We start from the raw sequence: 25,457 nt of genomic DNA, 5'->3' as shown, positions 1-25,457 counted from the left end.
GCGGCTGCGTGTGTAGCTCTTCATTGTACATGCTGCTGTGTTTGTGTGTCTTTGCCGTACATGCTGCTGAACCATGGTACATCCTGTTGCGCTGTCTTTGACTGCTTTGTACATGCGGCTGCACCGTCTTCTGTCCCCTCAGTATGCACTCTTTCTCGTCTACATGTTCCAGCAATAGGAATAACAAAAAGAATGATGTCCACTTGTCCTGTGGGGGCCTCTAGTTATCCTCGTAGAAGAGCAAATTGAAAGACAAACCACCAGTGTGAACAGGCGCGAGCACTCCACTCCAGTGCGTGATCCAGCGCGTGATGCAGCGATGTAGTGATGCAGGTAATCCAGCTAGACGCAACGCACAACCCAGCCCTAGCGCTAAGGATTAGACCAGACCTGGACCAGGACTTCATCCAATGGCAGGACACTGCCAACTCAGCCAACCTGAAGATATAACAGCAGCCCCAGTCAGCTCCAGACCAAACAGCAACCAAGCAACTCAGCAGCCAAGCGAGCTTCTTCCTCCAACCAGAGAATCCAAAAGTCCAACCAGCACCACCCAGCACCTGTCGCCATACAAATCCGTTTCTGGGTGCACTCACCCAATTTTTGGGACACTTTGCAAGTTCGATTGGAAATATAAGAGGAAGGGAGCATCTCGAATTCCTCGGACAAAAACCATTCAACTTTTAGAATACTGAGCACTACAACTGGTGAAGTTTTGAATTGGAATCGAGTAACTTCTGTGCTTTGTGTGCTGTAGTGTCTTCAGGTTGAAAGCTGACAATGGGCTCTTCTGAAACTGTCATTCTCCTCTCATTCATGTGCACACAACTTTGAAGAACAGTTGCTTATTCTGATCTCGAGAAGAGCTCATGAAGAGGGCCAAAAGCACTACCATGATTTAACTGTAGTAGCATGCTCACATTCATGCATCCAGTGGTGCAACTCGCACAGTCCGTGCGTAGTGGTGTACCCAGCGGCGAACCCCGCGCGCTGTGGAAACGACAAATGGGACCTCATAGAGGTCAAAAAGATCACATTGGTGTCAGTCATGGCTGACACAACTTGTTTTGTTTACAGGATATGGACGTGTTACGAAGTTGAGATCTCCCACCCCATTCATAGCCTCCGTAAGACTGACTGAAGTCGTTGAGACCATCCAGGTTTTCAAAAGCCACCAGAATGTGAGTTATACTGCATCATGTGCCAGATGCCTGTATTGTTTTCGTCGTTTGGCAGAGCTTACTGATGTCAAGCTCACTGACTTGTCAGTTTGACCACCATTGCACAGAACTTTCATGCCTTGTTAAAATCTGCCTTTCAAATATTATTTTCTTTGCTTTCAGGGTCATTGTCATTGATGAATCAGCAAAGGACAAAACAGTTCTGTATGTAGATTGAGCAGAGTATACGGGTGTATTTCACCTAGGTCGATTTTATTTTGCAGCAATGTGTGTCGACCGTGAAGAAATATTATAGATTGTTAACATTATTGTATCATGCATGTTTCCAGATTGACATAAATGCACTAGAGATCCTCATTTCTGAAACACACTTCTGGTTCAGAGTGGGGATACACATGTATGTGCATTGTATAGGTGGGTTGTTAGAGTGCATTCATATGCACTCTGACAAGTCTCGTCTGGAAGAGAATTGCTGAAAAATCCATGTATTTTCTTTGTCATTGCTGATTAATGTGAATTAGGCACAAGGAGAAAACAATAACCAGATCAAGAGGATGTCTCTCAGTTCACAGGTAAGCAATCGCTGAGAGCCTCACTGGCACAATGCCCATGTCACGTCTATAAATCCAGCTGAATTCTGACCGAAGACTCTAGCATATCAACCCTTTCCATGCTGCCCTGTTTTCCCCAACAAACTGGCACACCAGTGCATGGCTCAGGTTAGGAAAGGTCCAAGAGGGGCATAGCTCATGCTCTTCTTCGTTGCGCTTTCCTTCCCTTCTAAGACTTTTCCTAACCTGAGCCTTCCAAGTTGGCAGGTTGTTGGGTTGCACCTCGGAGAAGTGTTGGAGCTAGGTGTCAGGTCGTCGAATGTCTCAGTACTTGTCAGTTTTGTGCCATTTTGTTGCATTCACTGACTGTATAATTATGATCTGGTTACATTGGTGGACAGTTAGTCATAACTTGTAACATTTTGTTTTCTCCTACTTTTTTACAAAGAAAAGGGGGTTTGTCAACTGACAACCGCTCTATTCAATTGCTATTCACAATCACCGCATGCGCTGGATGAATAATTATTTATTCCTGTAGCTATGCAAAAGACGTTACTTCAGTAACGTCTGGTGCTAACCAGGGTCCACACAGCTTTAATTCCGTGTTTGTTTGTGCCATCGGCATGCCTGGCGCTACCCCGTACCTGTCCCGTACCAGCTGGTGAGCCAGCTGGATGCCCCCCACTCCGAAGCAAGGCCGATGGTGCGTTGAAGCTCTGGAGGTGCAGCAGAATGCAGAGCGATGGCCTCAGCATGGAGCGATGCCTTTGCCTTCGCCCTTATCTGCTGCTTGTTCTTTCACCTCGCCGAGCGTGGCAGTCTGCTGCTGAATGCACTGCACCAGGGGGCCAAAGATGGTCTTGGAGTAGGCGTACTGGCCCCGGGGGACGCAGGTGTGATTTATAGTGACTGCACAGTCACCAGCACACTCAGTTCATTACCACTCAGATGTCTCGTTTAGACAAAGAAGCATGAAACTGAAGATGAACAGTAAGATATCAATGCATGCCAGAGAGGCAAGGTGACCAGGCCATCAGGGGCACCAGGTAGGCCCAGTTAGGGTCACCAGGTCATGCACTCTGGATGTGCGGGTAACCCCATACGGGTACTGTGTTTACTAAATAAGGTGAGTGCATAAAGCATCACTACATCTACCTTCTGAGATAGAAGGCTAATACAAAGTATCACGTCCCAGGATAAGACAACTGCTGCCTGATAGTCCTGTCACAGCAGGATCTACGTAGTGAGCAGCTCTGTGCTGAGCTGTCACGCCCTTTTAGTGCAACGTGGTTTGGCCAGTGTCTTGTCCCACGTGCTTAGCATGTAGGTTGAGCGACACGCCCTTTCCCACGTAGGTGACATGCCTTTTTGGCATGACACATCATGTGATCCAAGGCCGGAACCTGGTCAGGTAGGTTCTCGCGTTGTACGTTTCCTGGAAGTGCTTCACTTCCTGGAAATGTGACTCCAGGCTTTGTGCAAAACCACGTCACTACGACGTTCTACAGGTTTCCACGATGCCTCGGCGCTTCGTGCAAAGAGCCAAGACTAATATGACATTATATAACAAGAGCTAAGTGCAAGACAGGAGACGTGTGCAAGAACCAAAACCGTCACCGCGCAAGAGGTCAGAGTATCACGCAAGCAAGATCAAGAATGCAGCAGAACTTACCATAAGAAGCCGCTGAACTACGGCACGTTGGGTGAGCGGGCTCCCCAACGTGACCCTCATATACTCACATTGCACTCTGACGTGGGTGAGCGGGCTCCCCACGTCCCAATTTGGTCTTTCTTCTCTCGATGTCTTTCTTTCTCTTTCTTCTCGAATGATCACCGTACGTATATTCTGCATTTCTGCTGACTGGCTGCTCACATTCCGGTTTGACTTGTTCTGCTATTTCCTGGAATTACCTCACAATGATCACTCCATATATCTCTGAAGCACCCTATAAAAGAAGCTCTCATTCTCTCTTTTACTTCAGTTTTAGTCTAGTCTAGTCTAGTCTAGTCTAGTCTAGCAGTCGAGACTCGGTCTCAGCTCTCTGTCTTCATTTACTTTGAGCTCGGATTTGATACTACTCACAACGTAAAACTAACAGTCTTTGTCTGTTGATCGTGTGGGGCTGAACTTGGACCAAGCTAGCTATATTGGTTGGCCCCTGGGTTGTGTTGGGCTTGTCGTGAGGCCACACGTCTATATTCAGTCGCCGCTCGTAGTGATTTCGGGGTCCGGTCACTGAGAGCCAGGGATGCGACAAATGTAACCTACAAGAAGAAAGAGAGAAAGGGAAAGGAGAAGAAAAAGGTAGGTGCAACAATACAATAATGTAGGTAATCAGAATGATACATATATAATAGCTTGTCTATGTACCCAGTAGGCGGTATACGTCAGCAGCAGAGAGTCAACACTCTTCGATGAGACGCCGCGCTGGCTGGCCACGATTGTGACGAATTGGTCGATCTGGCTCGGCTGCATTTGGCTCGGCATTACACACAGGGCCATCAGTGTCGACCGGTGGAGCTGATGGTTGCTGGATCAAATGGTGCCGATTCCTTCGAAGCGTTGCTCCCGAAGACCCGATGCGTACACGATACGAGCGGTCACGGAGCTGTTCCAGCACAGTGCCTTCCGCACCTGTGTCAGCTAGCCAAACCTTGTCTCCTGGTTGCAACGCAGGGAGGGGGCATGCTGCATGCCTCCGATCAAAGTCTGCTTTCTGAGGGTCTTGCTGATTTGCTTCTTTCTCAGCGACGGCGGTCAGATCAGGCCACTGCGGTTTGAGCTGCTCTGCAGTGACTGGCAGTGTTGTCCGGAGGTGGCGACCGAATAGAAGCTGAGCTGGTGCAAACCCGTTCGCTATTGGCGTAGCACGGTACACGAGGAGTGCGTCTGATAAGCTGATATTCTTCTCAAGCAGACCATTGGCGGTGCGTACAGCTCGTTCCGCTTCACCGTTAGATTGCGGGTACTGCGGGCCTGACGTTCGGTGTGTGAAACAATGCGATGTGGCAAAACTTCGGAATTCGGCACAATGGAATTGCGGCCCGTTGTCGGAGACCACTGTGTCTGGGATCCCGTGAACGGCAAATAGGCTGTGCAAGTGTGCAAGACACGAGCAGATGCGGTGGACGTCATGGGGATTACGTCTAGGTAGCGAGATAGGTAGTCGACGACGACAAGGTATGACTTTCCCCTGTGCTCCATGAGGTCACAGGCAATCATGCTCCAAGGCAGAGCTGGGCGTGGATCCCAGCTTGAGGGGCTCCCGGTGCTGTGTGCGGTGTTTGGTGCAGGTAGGGCATGTGGCATCCATGTGCTCAATCTGCTTGCTGAGGCCAGACCACCAGATGGAATCTTTGGCGCGTGCCTTGCATTTGGACACTCCCAGATGCCCGTCATGCAGGGAAGTGAGAACAGCAGAGCGCATGCTGGGTGGAATGACGATTACGATGCGTGGGCCATGGTAGACCACTCCGTCAACACACGACAACTGGTGTTCATGGTAGTACGACTGTATGTCCTGCTCGAGACCTTTCGCTGAGCTAGGCAATCCGGTGCGGATGTACTGCAGGACATGGTTCAGGACGGGGTCGGCAGCAGTGGCAGAGGCAATCTCCCGGGGCTTTCCGGATGATACGATGGCTTGAATGGAAGGCTTTCCGGATGATACGATGGCTTGAATAGAAGGCTTTCCGGATGATACGACGGCTTCAATGGAAGCCACAACGTTGATCGTATTCTCGGCATCGAGTGACGGTGTCTCCGTGCATGGCTCAGGTGATCGTGAAAGAGCATCAGTCCCAGTCTACCATGTCGACAGGGTAAAGCCTGTAGCTGTCGCTCATCATACGTTGGCCATGTCTCGCGACAGGAAGGACCATTTGCTTCCCGGGCAGTGAACAAATGCTGCATATGCAGCTTGGGGCTGCAACGAAGCAATAGTGCTGAGCGATATTTGTTTGTTTGTTTGTTTATTTTATTTTACTTCACCAAGTGAACAGGCATTTCCGCCTTCTCACCAGGTCCGGAGACCTAGGGTGCGTTTGGTTGGTACGATCTAGAACAGGATCGAGCAGCTGGTGCACATGGAGCAGCCTCATGCCAACCAAACGGTTCTCCAGAAACAGAGCATATTTTTGTGAAAAGTATGCCAAACTTGGTGCATTCTTCAAAACGTCTATGGGTCACCATGGTCACTGTGTACGGTACGAGTCCAACCCAAAAGCGTATGCACGTGATCATTTGGGACCAAAATCGATGTTCCTGCCAGGTTTCGCTGTGAAAAAGTGAAACTGCTCGGTCTCGGTCAAGCAGAACATGTTCTGGCCGACCCAGAACAGGTGCAGTCCCAACCAAACGAGCTGTTCTGGTGAATCCTGTTCTAGTTCGTACCAACCAAACGCGCCCCTAGTTCCGACAAAATGATGAAGAGTGAATGCAATTGTATGTATAAAATGATTAAAATCGTGCAGAAGGTTATATGAAAGCGGATAAAAAATGATTGAATCACGGGACGTGGAGCATGAATTTATGGAGTATGGACACAGAGCATGCAACCACTTAAATGAAAAAAATGATGGGTAAGATGATTAATGATTATGGACATGGTAGTACAGCGCTGGCAACTGAAATACGACCCCCCCCCCCCCCCCGCGCGGCTAGCGCACCGCTGGGGGGGGGGGGTCGGATTTCAGTTTCCAGCAGTGTAGATGACCTACTCTACCCAGGAGTGAACCTTGCGCTCCATAAAGCAGCAGGAGTATTCTGCTGAGCCAAGCGCGGCTCCGAGATGCCGACATCCATCTGTGCGAATGTCAATTCCAGTTCCAGCAAATGCGCTGGTGGCCTCATCCAGAAACTGTGGCTTGACAAAGAGGACAGACTTGGTTGGGTTGGTTGAGGAAATAGCCGTATGATGGACCACTCTCATTGAGGCGATCCCGCCAAATTCAGAATCATCCGCAAACCAAGACTGTGTGGCATCGTCTGTTGCTGCTTCTTTGATGAGGGGTAGAACACCAAAGGCATACATCACCATAGCGACCGGGTCGCCTTGGGTGGTACCTTGACTGGACTTGATACATTCAGCGCTCAGGAACAGATTGGCCGGCTCTCTGTATGTGTTGATGACTGTCGGAGCTAAGGACGAGCAGGTGTGTTGGATGTTCCGCATGCATACTTCTCTGTTCAGACAATTGAACACATTAGTTGCATCAGCCAGTAGGATGGCTTCCGTGTCATCCAGCTGATGGACGTCATTCATGGCGTGAATAGTTGCTTCCATACCTCCGTCCTGGCCAGCACATGGTTGGAGACTTCCAGCTGCACGTTGAATTTCGTCATTCGTGATGGAGAGGATGAGTGTGCTGGGCCCGGATGCATGCGGCTCTGTTGTTTCTGGTGCTTGCTGAGCTGGTCATGGATAGTTTGGCATTCGTGCAGAAGCTCCTTCAGCTTCCCCTCTTTCCAAATATCCATCCTGCGTTGCAAGCAAGTTGCGGTAGAAGGGGAGGGGTTGCCAAACGGCTTCTGCAGAAGTAGGAGCTGATAGACCATAGCTATCTTCAACACACATCCCGCGTTGACGCCATACTGCCTGAATCATTCCAAATATCTGCTCAGCTGCGCGATAAACTCCCGCCCCGTTCTCCCATGCGGCACTAGGAAAGCGTTCGGCCGGTAATGGACGGCTATGTCGTAGACTTCCGCTACCATGGTCAGGGTCTGCTCTAAAGTCAGCTCGCCGAGGATGAAGCGTGTCCTTTCCGTTGCTAGGAAATCTGACACTACGGTAGCTGCGGTGTTGGGGACTTGCTCTGGACAGTGCGCGTGTTCGCCAGTGCCAGTGGACTGCGTGGAGGTCAGGTTCACTAGCAGGTCCACCTCGTCGGTGGTCGGTTCGACACACTCCGGAGTTCGCGGTGGATCGGCGAGGGCATTCTCTTGCTCTTCCAGTGCGTCCCAAGCTTACTGTTGTGAAGGTGATATTTGAGCCTCATTGGGCTGAGTTTCTGCAGCACTTGTTATGATTATGGTCACTGATCTTGTGCATTGTGATTACATTTTCACTTCTCTTTGTCATTCATGTCTTCCTTCTCTATGACTCTGACTTTGTCTCTCCAGTCTTGATATTGGTCTCTCACCCCGATTATCGTTTCGAACGATAATGTATTTTTTGTACTGTTGATATTTTAATGTCAGATTAGTTATTTCTGTCACTACGTAATCTGTGACGTCGGTGACAATCACAGTTCAGTTTTTGTTGTTCTGATGCATGAACGCGCGTATCCCCAGCAGGGAAGTCAACGAGGTCTTGGTCTGGCTTGTTGTTGTTCTTGAATCTTGAGTCTTCCGACAGTTCTGATTATTTCCTTGTCTCAACCTAGTACCTTTATACATTCTCATTACCGTGATAGTAGATTACTTTATTTCCTGTAGTTGCTGTGGCCTGATGTTGTGTGGAGCCTGTGCACGTGGAGAACAATTCTACTACAGCGACTTGGTGCAGAAACCCGGGAAACGGAATGGCTGAGATTCCGTAACACACTGGTGGTGGATGGCTCATGCCGGCTTCCAGGCATTTTTGCAGGAGCTCTGTGGTGCAGGCGTGAGCGTCACCTCCACTTTCCACTCCACGCTTCCAGTTCAAACTGCCACACTCTGCAGCCGCTGGCACGGCATTTCCGATGGTTTGATGATCCGGGTGGATGGTAACGGCTGTGTTCTTGCCTTTCTCCTTTCTTCCACGTGTACAGTTGACACAATGGCGGTTGTCTTCGTAACAAGAACAGCTTTTATGGGGGTCACATTCCCAGTGCAAGTGCAGCACCGACTTCCGTGCGGACCTGGACCCTTCGCGTTGTTGTTTGTTGCCATCAGCACACCGTCGTAGTACTGAACTCACTAAACACGTTGAAAATCGGGGAAAACCCGGAGCTTGAAAAACCCTAACCGACCCTTCTCCCGTCATTCAACTTCAGATCAAGCTTATAGCGTTAATAAAACTTATGTCTCCTCAAAGATCTCCTCAAAGATTTTTTGTGTGCTCTCAAAAGTCTCAATAGGAGAGTAGAATAAAATCAACAAAAAACGTTTGACCCAATTTTGGCGAAAAGCAATAATATATACTCTAATTTCAGAAATTTCGGTGCTCAATATTTTCGGTATGAGGGCAAAAGGCCAGGTTAGGTGAACAGAACTTTTCGGTACAGGGAAGCTGTTCCGTATTGGATTATGTGTGTTAGTGTTTGTTCGTTGTATTGAAATTTTAGGTATGAAGCAGATGCACAGAAAGTACCGAAAATAAAAGTACATCGAAATTTGGTGAAATTACAGTAACCCCATTTGTTTATGAATGTACTGAAGTACTGTCGAGTTCAATGAGCATCTGCTCAATGTACTGTCGAGTTCAATGAGCATCTGCTCAATGGTGTGTGGCTTTCCACATTTTCTTTCTCTAATGCAGACAATCTCTTCTGACACGGTTCTGCATGTGCAATCATTGGAAAGCTTTGCTGTGCTTGACGTAAACCAGTGTGAAGGTGTGAGGGGTTGCTCAGTATGCAAGGAGGTTCCCAACTGTATCTGGAAAGACGGCACCTGTACTGTTCCCACATTGTAAGCGACCTTGCCGTTTGCAACTGTTGCCACTTTAGATGTCACTTTAGATGTAGTGCTGGAATAATATTATGTTTGATAGCATGCGGTGTTGGAGTCATAGTTAATGCATGCACTGGTCTTGTTCTTTGAATACATGTAAGCAGCAAAACTCAGAATCCCAATTACCGTAAAGTCGCGGATAAAAGCATAGAAGCTGCTTTCTGCATCAGGCTTTAATGCAAACCAGGCTTGTATGCAAACCATGCTTATATGCATCACTGGTATTTTTGCCAGGCTTGTATGCCAGGCTTCTACGCGCGACATGCATAGATCTACCACTGACTACCGGTATGGCGGCAGTTTTACTATGCACCGTACATAGCGCATGCACTCTTGACCTACCCGATCCGCGCTTGCATAGAAGCCAGGCTTCTACGCCCGACAGGCTTATATGCATTTGACCCGTTAGATTTTCAGGCTTCTATCCGCGATGTGCTTGTATGCAAACCCGGCTTTTATCCGCGACTTTACGGTATTGGCTAATGCAGACGCAATTAGCATATTAGATTTACCGTATTTACGTATATAATAAATGTAGAGCCAAAGGATTTATTGCAATTACATACCAGTATAAAAACCGAGGTCTCCCGAGGTTTTCATAACTGGTATGTAATTGCAATAAATCCTGAGGCTACTACATTTATTATACATATGTTGACCTTCGCTTTCCCTAAAAAAGAGTATGTTATAAACAGTATTTATTGGCTTTAGGGGTCGTCCGTAAAGTACAGTGGTATTTATTGAGTCTAGCAAGTTTATTTGAATTTGGTACTGTTGATGGTGTGGTCATTAATGAATGTGGGTATTTATTGGAGTTTAGAATCAACTCGTAAAAACTCCAAGTCAATCTCCAATTGACACAAACCTCGTTTATTCAACATAATCATATCCTATCCAATAAAAACAGTTCATAAAAACTGTTTATAAAAACAGCTTTTTAGGATCGGACCCAGTTTGCATAACCATGATAGCCAAGAGAGCTAGCTCCCTTGGCTGCTTTTGGAATATGCAAGAATGGGCCTTCCATATGTAGTAGTCTTCTCCCCCTGACCCCCGCCATACAACAACGCAAACTCTTGGTTATATCTTCAGTACTTATATTCTATCAACAAATGGTGAGAGCGCAGGAGGAGAGAGACAACCTCTGTGAAGGGACAAAATGACGACGGGAAAAGACACCCGGGAAAAAGACTTCAAGAAAACAACAAGAACAAGCAGTAATATTGCGACGACAAATTGGGACGACCAATCAGGGACTAATACGTACAGAACACATGACCAAGGCCACTGAAGACAACCAGACTACGGACGAATCACACCTGACTCTCATTCCCAGACCAAACTAGCACTGCGTATGTACAGAATTCACTTGACAGTCACTCTCACACCATTGGACCATTGGACGCCCTTCCATTGGATGCCCATCGCCGAAGGCGATGATAGCTGCTGCTACAGCAGAAGCCATAGCAGCTTGTGCTGGGATTGCACCATTCAACAACTTGCAAGGCTGAAGAATTGACCGCCACTATTCAGCCTGGTCTACACCACACAGCTATGACGTGGCTTTTTTCTGGCCAGTGAATCCCTACTTTTTTTTTTGGTCTTTTTTCATTTTTTTCCACACACATCACACCACATACTCCAGCATGCACTGGCTGTTGGTAACCACCCAGGAGAATGAAAGAAAAGTCAGGAGAAGTCTGAGAAAGAGAAGAAAGACGTGTGTGACCATAATCGTCGGGAATCGAACCCGCAACCTCTCGATTGGAAATCGCTGCACTCTCACACAGACGGAAGCACATCCTCACACTCTGACAACGCGTACTCTTGCATGCACCACATACCATAAACGTCACACATCACACCATACTCGCACGTACACTTAGACCATATAATTATGACATCAGACGCTGGACTCCACAAGACCAGAACCAAATACAACGACATGCGTAAATCATAGTCGTAATACAAATTCGCAACAAGGAGAAGTGGCTATAGTTATGAAAAGAACACAGGACAGGTCGGTGTGAATCCTGAACGGCAACCGAGCCTGTCGTGGGGAGGGGGGGGGGGGGTCGGCGGTGAGTCTCGCCTCGTCTGCACACAGGGACATTGCACCATCATGATAAGTATCACTACGAGCAACATACATTTACTTTCCAGTGGCATCATTATTCACCGTAAGATTTGCGTCGCCTGTGTGGTGTGCTCCTCCACCAATGAGTGCGTACTATGCTTCTTCTCGCTTGTTCTCACATTTACCATTTTAGCTAGTGCTGAAACGAGCGTATCTATAACAAACGATCAGTTCCACTGACGAGCAAGCTAACGAGCGAGCTAACGAGTTTCATTGATGTGGCAAATATGATTTTTTGAATATATTTTTTTCGCAGTTCGATTTTTTTCAGCTGGTTCAAATTATCACCGCCAGCATTTGGGGTTGCTGCTGCTTCACTTCGGACTGTTGTTTGGTGTCGAGATGTCTTTTCAGCGCCGTCGTCGAGTAGCCTTTGTAAGAATAGACCGTTTTGCAAAGATTGCAAGTAGCCCTGGTCTTCGCTGCATCGCGGGAGAAAATTTCCAAACGACTGAGCGTAACTATTTTACTTTCACTCGAATGGAGAGGTGACCGAAGCATATCCTGCGACAGGTCAGCAGATGCGGAACAAGACATCAGTAGAGTCCACCAAAGCTGCAACGACAACTGAAACAACTCAAGTGTCGTGCAGGCATACAGTCACTGTAACTGCGAGTGATTTTCACTGTGCGCTGGACTGGACTCTCGATCGACCAGGGAGTCGTAAAATATTTTACGACTCCCCAGTCGACATGTACTGCCATGTGTACGGAGTACGGCGTACGGTGTTCGTTAGTGCAAACGAGCTGGCCGCACAAACGAGCCGAGTTTCTGGCGAGCGAGCTAACGAGTATCCGGTGAGATCGTTTCAACACTAATTTTAGCAGCTTGCATATGCCATTGTTCTATGTGGAAAACGCGCACTTGCGCCATTTCTGCTGTATAAGAATGATCGGTCCTTTACACTCCATTATCATCATTCACATCCTCTACTGATGAGCTCCGGCAGGGAGCGACACAGCTGTCTAGAGGCGTGGAAAATAGTATCTCTCAACGGAAGTGCCCTTGCTGGTGTCTGTATGGTTCGGCTGAGAGCGCGTGGATTTGACGAGTTGGGAATGCAATAAATTGGAAATATGGCCGAAAGCTCTGTCGCAATATTTAGTTATGACAAGTTTGGCCAATCAATTCAGAGTGCCTGCCAGTTAAACACTCTTCAGCGGCCTCATTCAATCTTTCATTTTATGCGGCAATCTCTGTGCTTGGTATGCATGGTTTCTTACTGTTCTCTTCTCCCTGCAGGGCGGACTACAAAGGAGACCTATGTCCGCCAGGTAAGGATGAAGATATTTTTAGTTGCAATCCTGGCCAATTGTCACATCATGTGGCATTCTTCACGCTCCGACGAGGAACAGCACCAAACGATTCCTGAGACAACACATTTTCTTTCTTCTTGTGTTTCTAATCTTCGTTCTCGCGATAGCCAGTACTAGATAAAGGAGAAATAGCAACGAAGAATTGGGTGGGCAGGGATTAATGACTACTTAAGTGTATGGGCAGGGGTGGTCGCTACACGAGCATACAGAGTTGGGGAACAAGAGAGATCTCTAGGATTTGAAGAGAGTATGAGATGGGATTGCACGAAGCTGGGTAATCAAACAATTTTTCAAGTGACGAAGGGCCTTGTACAGGGGAGAACGGGGACAGCTAACAGTCCTCGGAGTTGGCAAGTGCCAAGTACGAGAGCGGCGTCAATTATACGAGAGTATATATGGTGGTGCATAATGGTGGTGCAGAGATTGTGCCAAGAGGATATGTTTAACTTTAAAGCGTGAAAATAATGTTCGCTATTTGATGAGATGCAGAAGGTGGGAGTGTTGGGTCCTGGTTCTGGCTATAACCATGAAGTGCAAGTGATGGGGTACTACAGATGCCATTGTTCTGAGTCTTCTCTCCGTATTCTGCATGACACTGGGTCTCTTGATCACTCCAGAAATTGATGAATGCACCACTAACACTGACCAGTGCCATGCCAGTGCTACGTGTGAAGACACACCGGATTCATACACCTGTCAATGTGATGCTGGTTACAAGGGAAATGGCACCTCCTGCAGCGGTAAGTTGGTAGAGAGTGCCATGTCATTTGCAATTTATCGCTCAAATATTTGGACGAGTATACTCGTCCTCAGTCGTTTAGTGCGTACTTCTCAGAATGTCCTTTAATATACTGATCCTTAGCACGGATAGGGTTAATTTAAATGCATCATGGCGCAAATAATTCTGCGTATGCATGCTTAGGTTGCGTTTGGTTGGGCATTTTCAGAATGTAAATGACAACCATTCTGGAATGGGAATCGGCAAGAATCACCTGACCAAACTAACGCGCCAGAATCAATTAGGAATCACTTGACATAACAATTCCATGATGTCGTTGAGGAACGGCGGCTGTCTTTTCTTTTACCCGACTCTAGTTTCCTTGAGAGAGTCATGGTACTTCTGGGTGCATGATACGAGGCACTTGAACCTGTTGCTACATTGTTTGGCTCGTGGCAGCCATTATCATTTTTGATTCCCGGAATGAGAATGCTCATTCCAGCATGTGAGGTGGAATGATCATTCTCCAAAAGAATCATTCTCAGCGATTCCCATTCTGGAATCATGTGGAATGTGACCAACCTAACGCACTTTTTTTTTTGACCAACCAAACGGGCGAGAATGATTCCGAGTGATTCCAAATGATTCTCATTTGGGAATGTGACCAACCAAACGTAACCTTTGTCACCATCATTTTTATCCACAATTTAAGCTGTATGGCTATCCTCAGACATATGGGGTAGCAGGTGTTAGGATGGCAGGTCAGAAAACTATAAGGACTTCAATACAACATAGCAAAACTGGGAAGCCTTGGCCACTATCGTATGCTGCAACATACATTAACGTTACTATGACAACACGAAGGTAATGACAAGCTATTTGACGAGAATACAGTTGAACATCGATTATCCGACCACCTCTGGGCAGACAACTGTCAGGCGGTGTTCAGATAAGGCAAATGTTCTGGATAAGAAAAAACTGTCACTCACACACTTTCAGTGGTTATTACTAGCCGCACGACCTTTTTACTTTTTACTTTTCAAAATTTTCGTATTTTTTGAATGGCTCACTACATGCACAGTGCGTACTCTACGGCACGTGCGCCCAAAAAAACTGTTACGGATAATCGAATGGTCGGATAGTCGATGTGCGGATAATCGATGTTCAACTGTAGAAACAATGCTGGTAATGGGTGTCGTCCTAGTAAGTTAGAAATGTGGATGACACGGCCAGAGTGTTTTCTCCGTTGTGTACACGTGTGTATGTGCATGTGTGTGTGTGTGTGTGTGTGTGTGTGTGTGTCGTGTGTGTATGTGTGTGTGTGTGTGTGTGTGTGTGTGTGTGTGTGTGTGTGTGTGTGTGTGCGTGTGTGCGTGCGTGTGCGCGCGTGTGAGCGTGTGTGTGTGTGTGTGTGTGTGTGACTGTGTGTGTGTGTTTGTGTGTGTATGTGTGTGTGTGTGTGTGTGTGCGTGCATATGTGTGTGCATGTGTGTGTATGTGTGTACGTGTGTGCATGCGTGTGTGTGTGTGTGTGTGCGTGCGTGCGTGTGTGTGTGTGTGTGTGTGTGTGTGTGTGTGTGTGTGTGTGCGCGTGTGTGTTTGCGTGTGACCCTATGTCTCTCGATCACCCCCAGACATTGATGAATGCAGCACTTACCAGCATCGGTGTCATCATGCCGAGGCTATTTGTAAAAATACAGAGGGCTTGTACACCTGTAGCTGTCGTGATGGTTACACGGGCAACAGTACCTACTGCACAAGTAAGTTGGTAGAGTGTACCATATCATCTGCAACATACCTCTCTTAATCTTGTCGTGCCTGCACCGTAGCCATGAACTAGGGTCAAACCTCTTTAGAACGAGCACTGAAAAGGCAAGAAAGTAAGCAGCAGCAATCTGCCCATGAAAATCTACGTCCACAGAGAAGGCAAACTGGTGCCAATCCTAAGCAGGGGCGTCACACACGGTACGACCACTACGACCATGGTCGTACCACTTTTCGTCCAGGATGGTCCACCCAATTCATCCGAAAAAGCAATAAAAAAATTCAAGGATCTTCGGACTTGTACAAAACATCGCAACTGTTACTTTCATTGCAAGGAGCATACAGACTTGATGCCTAGCACTAGCAGCTACGCCCAAGACTACAGGCGGCTATCCATTACGATAGGCGGTTGGAGTCACGGTTAGAGATAACCAGACGATGGATTCCTCACGGACGCATTCACTGCAAACTTGACGGAAACAGAGCTGAGCTGGCGGCGATCACTGGGTCCAGAACTAAAATTTTCCAAGATCTACCATGTTACAATGGCGATCAGCACGTCAAGAGACACTACATGTATGTCACTTGTCAGCTACAACATAATAATTATATTCTTTCCACAACGACACCTACCTAGTACCTCTGGCTCCTGACGATCTACTGCAAGCGGATTCGAAAATGCATTACACCCGCGAACGCAGCGCTTGTCAACAGAAAAGGGAAGCGCTTCATTCTCCGAAGCTGAAAAGTGTTTGGACTGCTGCTCCACGGCGGCAGAATATTCTGCAGCTGTTCACCGACACGACCCGCTTCACCTATATTATAACGATTTACGATCGTTTCGTTCCCCGAGTTTTCTGGTAGCAGCAACAAGAATTTCGTCCGCGACGACAGGACGAAAGTCTCTCGCAAACTAAAGTCCTGTTGCCACGAAGACAGAGAAGATTCCGCAAGCGCTTTCTTCTGCTTCCATTGTTGTAGCTCTCCGGTCCACTGGCAGATCTTTCAATCCCACCGAACAAAAACAAAGGATCTTCTTCTCTCTCTAAAAACAACTAAAATAATTACTTCACGACTGCCCAGGCCGGACGTGTACATAGTGTACGCGACGCGGCAGACTTTTGCAGGACACGACATACGTTTTTGCATAGCCGCTGGCGCTAGACCGCGCAGCACGCTTGTACTTCGAATTTTGCGATTTTTTCGAGGGCAATGGCCCTGAATCATTGAATGGGTTCCATTTGCCTTGCTTGGCTACCTACGATGTACAGAAAATACCAAAAATCAATGAGAAGTATGTTTTTGGAGCTGGAGTGGGGTTGTCGAATAAGTGCTAGGGGAACCCTCCTTTGCGGCTGTAGAGCGCTAAAAGGTGGCCTGTTAGCCGAAAAATCCTTATTTTTTTCTCCGGGGGACACCCCCGGACCCCCGGTCGTACCACTCCCAGCCGCCCTGTGACGCCCCTGCTAAGGCTGGCCAAAAATTATTCATTTACCACCTTCGGTCCATATGCGTGTGCTGGCTGGTCAAGCTCATTGAATGTGTGCACGTAAAGCTAGTACTTTGTACCATAGGGAGAAAAAAAGGAAAGGCAGCCATGACAAACGCCATAACACAAGCATGGAGAAACAAATACAAGTTACAAAACATTTGATGTTTGAGCGGGCACAGAGGAAAAGTATAAATTCGAGGGTTGCACGGCCTGTACAAAGTACTAGCATGCCTCACTCTTGTGTGGTTCGACCGTGATTTGAACAAAATTGAGTATGAGCGCATAGTACAAATTTTCGGTCCCCGTGCATGCTCTAACTAGTCACAATGGATGTGTAGACATAGCTAGTACATTGTACATGGTACATAGTAAATCACGCTAGACGTGCAGCTAGTAGACCCAGGTGCTCGAAGTCCGTACACTTTTACAGTGTGTGTTTGCCGAGCTGAAACTCACACTAGCAATGATCACTTGCCAGAATCCTGCTCGTGGATGGAAGGTATCTTGTCCAAGTTTGTTCTGAGGCCAGGCTCGATTGAACCAGGCCATCTTTCGATCCGATATGTTTCTCTGGAGTTCGCTGATTTTTCATATCAAATTTTGGTGTCGCAGAGGGTACTGATCCGTACTGATCAGAGGTGACTCGAAATACACACATATTTCTGCTAATTGCTAACTTGCAATCCCTCGGGTACGACGAAAGAACCGAAGGGATATGTTTGGCATGTGCCTCCACCAGTATTTCTTGCAAAAGCGTAGTTTGTTGCCGAAATGCAAGCTGTTTTTAGTCGGCTCAGAGAAGAAGCAGCTGCGCTGTGAAAACCGCGGGAAAACAGTGGTGGAGATGCCAGGAGTGTCAACCTTTCTGCAAGGATTGGTGGTTCTCTGTTAATTCTTCTCCTCTGGCAATTGTCAGCTCTAAGCTGGCTCTTGATGATTGAGTGAAGGTCTGTTTGACGCTGTGTCCGTTCGAAATCGGTCTTGGCAAAGTTGATTTTTGCATGAAATGTAACCCAATTTGTATTTCATATGGACATTCGAAAACCCACTCGCGTGGTATGGGACTTCTGCTTATCGTAGATCCCTGAAAATTGCTACGCGAGGAGAACATACCACACTGTTCCCTCCATAAAATATTTGAGTCGAATACAATAACAGAACATGAAATTACGGGCGTACGAACTTAGGATACCATGTACGGACTTCGAGCACCTGGGTCTACATTGTACATGGTTCATAGTAAATCACGCTAGACGTGCATCCGTACTTTTCCCCATTACGGTTCAGCGTGGACTGCAGACGCCGCTTGTCATGCAAAGCGAAGGTGACTTCCGCTTATTTCGCAACCGCGCTTTTATTCCCTGTCAGTGCGCGAGGAGTTAAAGTGTGTTGTGAAGCGAGATGTGAGGAGATCTGTGAAGTGTTTTCTGAAGGTTTCATTGTTTTGAGGGAAGATTCAAACGGGAAAAGTCTGAAGAAAATATTGACTGTCACCACATGGGCTCGAACCAGACACCTTCACTGATGGCCAGCTTGTGAAGTGAAAGGTGTTATTTTGCTCTCGAATGGAAATGGCTTGAAGGTAGCAACTCTCTGTTGACAGAAAAATTGAAATTCTAAAGGAGCTCTAGACATGAGGAGAGAAACAAGGAGAGCAAAAGTGTTGATAGTGAGGAAGCTCGACCTGTTTGGGTAGACATTGTCAAAGATCGTATAAAACAAGCGGAAGATCATTGTGTTATATGAGTAATCAACTTTAGCTCCATCCAAGAAGCATATGGCCCAATATCTGAGACGTTCGACCCTCGGGCTAGGCGAATTTTTTGAGAAAAGGAAGAAGCAAAATCGATCGCAAAAAAAATGATTCTATCAGAGCAAACAGCAAAGGAAATCAAAGGTGATCCCTGTGTCAGGTGACTTTTGGATTCAAAGAGGAGGGCAAAAGCGATCTCATCGACGATGATGCATCATTCTTTGGCGACATCCCCTCCAGCAGGGTCAGTGCTTCTGATAGCGCAGACGAAACGATCGCATCTTGACACGACATGCATACCTGTCGGCAGTGACAATACAGAGGACCTGGATGAGTATGATGAAGGCCAACCGCAGCCGGCCACAGTGCTAGCTGCTGCAGCTGTGGATAAGGACAAACAGCCAGACATCAAGCTGTCATCCACTGAGGACATTGAAGCACGCTGGGTCACTGGCGCAGGTAGTCAAAACTGCTTGCTGCGTGTCCCACCAGAACTGCATAAGATGCTACAGAGGTTGAAATATCACCGCCCCTAGAATAAACCGTTTTACTGCACACGGGTATAATTTCATGATAGAAATTGGGAGAGGATTTACAACTTACCTGTTGAAGCAAACCTCCATCGCCAAACAACCTTCAAAACCGAAAGAACCAGTCGACAAAGAAGCTGGCATGCCTGAATGCCTCCATGCACGCATGTACAAAGTCATCGTAGAAGATGTGCAAAGCAAGTGTTCCACTGACGTACCGAAAAACGTGCACAGGTTGCAACGGACCAAGATTCAAACAATAACAAATCAGTCGCAATCCAATTAGACTTGAACGAAGCAAAATCTCTCTCTCTTTCTCTCTCTCTCTTTCTCTTTCTCTCTCTCTCTCTTTCTCTCTCTCTCTCTCTCTCTCTCTTTCTCTCTCTCTCTCTCTCTCTCTCTCTCTCTCTCTCTCTCTCTCTCACACTCTCTCTCTCTCTCAATCTCTCTCTCTCTCTCTCTCTCTCTCTCTCTCTCTCTCTCTCGCATTTTATGTGTCTAACGCTTGGTCTGTTGATCACCCCCCCCCCCCCCCCAGACATGAATGAATGTACCACTGGTAGTCATCAGTGCAGTGCAGATGCTACGTGTCAAGACACACTGGGTTCATATACCTGTCAATGTAATGATGGTTACTGGAGAGATGGCACCAGCTGCAGCAGTAAGTAGCTGCATTTTTCGATGACAAAATCCAATTTGTGTCATGCATGAACAGTGGTCATGAGATACTGTGGTCTTTTTACTAATTATTTTTGAGACACACAAACCTGCATTGCAACAGGATGCCACAACGATTTCTTCAAGTCTCCAAAGGGGTCAAGTTGCATAGGACAGTGTAGTGAATGTGACCTCCGTTTGCCCTTATTTTCCCACTTTATTTTTCCATTAAGAACTCAGATGGTGAGCCAAGGAAAATATCTCATAAATTGTGCCCACAATTCCCATGTTACAAATTTTTTTTTGCGGTGAAAGTTTTGCATACGCATGCTTCTTCACCATAATTTGTATCCGCAAAAAAATGTAGTGAGAATTGAGTCTTTGTGGGAGATGGGTGCTAATGTGATATCTTACCGTCGATGGAATTTGGATGTCAATAGTGTTGTTTACAGTCCCCTTCAAAAACATTGACAATCCTGGTGATCGCCCAGTATGCCGTCTTACAGTGGAAAAACTTGCTGTGAACACGAAGCAATATTCCGCGCGAAAGCATGGAACGCTGTGACAACTCACGCATGAAGGTACATGTACATCTGGTTTACAACAAACAACTTTTACTTTTTGCTCATAATCGTATCGATATGGAGTCATAGAGGACAAGTCGAAATTGTGGTAAATGTTGAAGCGCGGCATGTTCCGCGACCAAATATTTTCTTTGAGCTGTGTCCCAACGATGCAATTTATTCTCACCATATGACGAAACGGCATAGACACGCACTCATTCTGCAGGCCATGACTTGGCAAAGCCATCAATCCGTGTCACTTGGACGACATTTTGAGAAAAGCAGCCGCCTGTAGAAGCTGAAAGAAGACGTCGCCAACTCATATATCCAAATAAATCGAAGATCGGGAAATACTAGAATATTTTCTCAACAAGAATTCAATCGATCAATCGATATGCCTGAATATTCAACACTTAGCTACTTACACTCACTCACACCGTTTCAGTGTTATGTGTATGTTCACATGACGTGAGCCAGTCAAGTGCAGTCAGTCGACAGGAAGCATGAACTCCAACATTGTTGCAACAACATTCAACAAGTCATTTTGGGGCAGCCACCTTCTTTGACTTGACTCACCAAAACAACGAAGAAAAGTGTTGTGAAAAAAAGAAAAAAAGAAAAGTGAGTTGAAGATAGGTTGGGATTTGAGCCCATAACTTCATGGTCAGCAGACAGCATTCATAACCCCAAGGCCAAAACGGCAAAGATAAATCATGGCTTTTTGATGAAAATCGCTACTGGATTCCCGGGCGAAGTCTAAACTAGGGGAAAGGGCCAGAAACCTGGCCAAAATCCTTAAAACTCCTTAACGGCTGGTCCAATTGTTCCGAAACCTGAAATAGAATGAGTGTCGTTGTGATAACATCATTTACGAGTGTCGTTGTGATAACATCATTTACGAGTGTGTTGTGCGTGTTAGTCGGATAATAATATCAATAACAATACGCCGATATAATAATAGTTGCATAGATAGTACTTACGTTGTTGCTTGCATTCTCGCTCTCCACAGCAACTCCATTGCGTGCTGCGTTCTATGTATTCCTATTCTGTACACTGACTCTCTCTCTGACAGGGTTTGCTGTCACCCTGTCGCTGGGCGCAAGCAGCCTCTGACAGACCAAACCGATTCGCTTCATCTTTGCAATATTTATCTCCTTTCGATTTGAATTTCTGTTTGTTCTGCACTCTGACTTTTCCTTGTATTGTTGCACCTGCGCTTTTGGACGCGGAACTAACTTTGCTGTCGCCATTATTATATCCATGGTTACGTTGTCTGTTGCACATAGTCATTGACTGATCGATGCATCATGCATGATTTGTGATCATCTGCTTTTCTGATCTTCATGCATGCACGCACTGATGTACACGTAAGCCAATGCACGCACCCGGGCACGTTTTGCTGATGACAGCGATTTGGCGATCGTGGTTCTTGGTTCTTTTCTTGTTGTAATCTTCTTGTAAATATCTTAACTTAACTTTGTTTCTTCTACCTGGTCGCTTGGTGCACTGGTCTGTGTGAGCGATGGTAATGGTGGTTTGTGGAGTACAGTAGTGAAGAGGATTAGACAACAACTTTTGGTCCCGAAACCCTAGCTTGAGGTTGAGCCGTTCAGGGCTGTTTCTTCGTTTTTCAGTTTTCTCGTTCTGTAAGTGTGTGTAGCCTGTAGGGCTGTGTTACCTTAGTGGGTAGTAATGTCGTTGAAGGTTGACGGATTTGTTAAGCCCTTCAAGGGTAAGCACGACGACTGGGACATGTTCTGGGTCAAGTTTCAAGTAATTGGCGAATGTTCTGGTTGGGACACCGAGGAAAAGCTGATGACAAGGCTGCCCCTGTTCTTGGAGTCGGATGACTGTTAGTGTACTCCAAGATGCCAACAGATGACAAGAAAGACAAAGCCAAGGTGGTGAACGTCATGAAAAATACATTTGGAGTGTCACCATGAGATGCTTATCGCCAATTCAGTAGACTTGTGCCGACAGCAGGCCGGCCACTCCGGCGATGGTGATGACAACGCCATCATCATTGAACAGCTGCTGGCGGGGCTACCTGTCCACTTGGAGCGCCAGATTCGCCTCTCGTGCGCTGGAGTCAAGTTCGCGGTACCGGACATTGTGAGCAAGATCCGTGCCCTAGCCGTTGTGGATTCGTCCAGGCCTGATACGGGGATGGCAGCAGTGGCAGTGCTGCGCCCCGAGGTGGCAGCAGCAGTGATGGCAGCAGCGCTAGTGGACAAGCTCCCAAAGCCAAGACACTGTGCTACTTTTGTAATGAGCCCAGGCACATCCGCCGCAACTGATCGAAGCGGACTGCCATCCGTGGAACACTGCAGTGTGTGTTCTGCGATAGGACCGGGCATGTGAAAAAAGACTGCTTCCAGCGGAAGAAGTGGCTGGAGGCGCAGTCGGCGAACGGTGTGTCAGCAGCATCTGTGGGCGGCGCAGACAAGGTGCTCTGTCTGCAGAATCATGCCCGCGGCGGGCTACCACGCATATACTCAGATGTCTCGTCTCCAGGCGGAAGTTGCTATCGAGCAACTGCTATCGTGGATACTGTTTCCACCCGCACGCTTATTTCTTGTGCTCTGCTCGCGCACATGCCTGATGTGCAGTTGTCTCGTGCCGACAGCGAGTCAACCATCCTCGCGTTGGACGGTAAGCCCCTTGATGTACTATGCTCGGCGCAGCTGCAGTTCCACCGCGATGATGGACCGGTGCGCATACCCCGCACATGTGTCGATGTACTTGTCGTCCCGAATTTATCGGTGGTGGCTGCTGATGTGTTGCTAGACAACGAACTTGTTGCACGGTGCGGTGGCGTCAGCGTGTCATATGACGACGACGGCAGTATGAGTCGCGTAGTTTTCGGCGAGCAACTGCCTGCTGCTGCTGCAGCCGCTGGTCCGGTCAGTTCACCTGATGCTGTTATTGCTGACACCGAATTCAAGCTGTCGCGTCATGTTTCTGTATCACAGGATGGTGATGATGTTGTGCTAAGTGTCGACGACGGTGAAGCTCACTGGGTACCTAGTAAGCAGTGCTGGGTGATGTCATCGCGTTGGAAAGAGGACACTGCTCCCGTGTCTACAATTGGCAGCGGCATTACTGAGTATGGCCCGAAGCACCTCTCGCCACAGCAGGAGGAAAAGTTTACTGCAGCGGTCGATGAGTGGGTAGCCAATGGTTGGCTCATTGAGTATAACCCGGAGGTGCACGGAAAGCCTGCCTGTGTTCTGCCCCTGATGGCAGTTGAGCAAGAGCACAAGCTTTCAACTCCTGTTCGGCCCGTGTTGGACTACCGCCATCTGAACCGGCAACTTGTGTCGCACCCAGGCAATGACTCTCCTGTGTGTGCGGAATCCCTGCGGTCGTGGCGTAGCCGTGAAGACGAGCACGAGCTGTTAGACATCAGGAAGGCATATTTGCAAGTGCATGTCCGGGATGATTTGCTGAGTTATCAAGTCGTCGTCTGGCAAGACAAGACCTACGTAATGACCCGCATGGGTTTCGGCTTGTCTGTGGCTCCCAAGGTCATGGACATCATTGTCAAATATGTGACCCGCGACATGCCAGAAGTCGACAATTATGTGGATGACGTGATTGTCCCCAAGCCTCTGTCTAGTGCTGTGTCTGCCCGCCTCGCTGCATACAGCCTGCCCACGAAGCCTGTGGAGGATGTCAGTTCTGCTCGAGTGCTGGGTCTCCAGCTGTTTACCGCAGCTGATAATGAGTTACATTTGTTGAATACGAAAAAGGACGACTGACAACATATTATCCAGACATTGCAACGGGAACAGGTAGGTTGGTGGAACGACATTTATTAGAGACAGGACAAGAGACCAAGACGAACTAAACGACTACATGGTGATTATTGAAGAGTGAGAAAAGAGAGCAAGTCTGAACGCCAAGATAAAGGGCCTGGGTAGCTATGGCAAATATGGGCGCGCAAGTAGCTACCCAGGCCAACGGAACAAAAGGAGAAAAAAGGTGAGTACGCAAGTGCATGCAGGCCAGCTAGAAAAGGTACGGGAGGAGGTACCTAACACATTGGAGCAGACGTGATGGTGTCCAGCTCGAGGTGGCTGATGAGATTACCCGACGGGAAGTATTCAGCCACTATCTCGTCTGTTCCTGGCTACGTCCAGCCTGTGGCTACCTGAAGCGCCTTGCCAGTGTGTGACGCTGTGGTCCATTGCTGTGCCGAGCTACAGGCTATGCTGGACAAGGCTGACTCAGCGACCGGCAAGTGGGCAGTGAATGTGGAAGCACGCGACTGTAATATGTGGTGCGATGCGTCCGACGTCGCCTATGGGGCGCTGCTAGAGTGCGATGGGGCGGTAGTTGAAGACCGTTCCTGGCTTCGCCCTGCTTCAGATCGCCGCCACATCAATGTCGCCGAACTGAATGCCGTCCTGAGGGGCCTCACCCTCGCAACCGACTACCGTGTGAAGACAGCGACGGTTGTGACCGACTCCAAGACTGTGTACGGCTGGCTGTCGGCGCGACTTGGGAACATTCACCGGGTGAAGACGAACAGCCTCTTCGACGTTGTCGTGGAGCGGCGCCTGCAAGCAGTGGAGGACATCGTCGCAGAGACCGGCATGCAAGTGCACCTTCGTTGGGTGCTTTCTGCAGAGAACAAGGCCGACAAGTTGACGCGTGTGCCTGGCACGTTTGTACGCTGCTGGAGGAAGCTTCAGCCGAGCGCCTCTCCTGCTGCTGCCTCTGCCGCCGTCTCAGCACCGTCAAGGCAGGTTGTAAGTGCTGTTCTCTTGCAAGACGTGTTGTCTGCTCAACATTCTGATGAACGGATTTCCAGTATTATTGCTGCTGTGTCTTCTGGCTTCGACGTTGTTGATCCTGCTTTTAAGAAATTACGGACTCAGCTTCTTGTCTCCGACGGCGGTTTGTATCGCCGTGTTAAGGTACCCCCCAATGATGAGCAGGTTGTGCCTGTTGTTCCCCAGTCCCTGCAGCATCGAGTTTTGTCTCGTGCGCATGCGATTTGTGGTCATGCCAATTGAGAGACCACTTGGAAGCTGCTTCGTTCTGGGTGTTATTTCCCTAATATGGCTGCTTTGTGCCAGTCTGTTGTCCAGTCTTGTTCTGCGTGTGCTGCCGCTAGTTCCAAGATATAT

The 25,457-nt window shown here is 47.8% G+C and overlaps 1 protein-coding gene across 1 annotated transcript in view; it reads left to right on the top strand.

The window, feature by feature from the left end:
• LOC135825908 (fibrillin-1-like) overlaps positions 1 to 25,457 on the top strand; it is a 289,285-nt gene that overhangs the window by 223,378 nt on the left and 40,450 nt on the right. The window contains exons 11-17 of the mRNA XM_065338544.1: positions 1,078 to 1,181; positions 1,703 to 1,753; positions 9,199 to 9,350; positions 12,772 to 12,803; positions 13,463 to 13,585; positions 15,198 to 15,323; positions 19,641 to 19,763. Coding sequence (XP_065194616.1) covers positions 1,078 to 1,181; positions 1,703 to 1,753; positions 9,199 to 9,350; positions 12,772 to 12,803; positions 13,463 to 13,585; positions 15,198 to 15,323; positions 19,641 to 19,763 — 711 coding nt within the window. The remainder of the gene's footprint in view (positions 1 to 1,077; positions 1,182 to 1,702; positions 1,754 to 9,198; positions 9,351 to 12,771; positions 12,804 to 13,462; positions 13,586 to 15,197; positions 15,324 to 19,640; positions 19,764 to 25,457) is intronic.

This window comes from Sycon ciliatum, chromosome 10 (genome assembly GCF_964019385.1).
Source record: "Sycon ciliatum chromosome 10, ocSycCili1.1, whole genome shotgun sequence".
Lineage (NCBI taxonomy): Eukaryota > Metazoa > Porifera > Calcarea > Leucosolenida > Sycettidae > Sycon > Sycon ciliatum.
The sequence above is the reverse complement of the archived record's forward strand: the minus strand, read 5'-3'. Positions and strand labels throughout refer to the sequence as shown.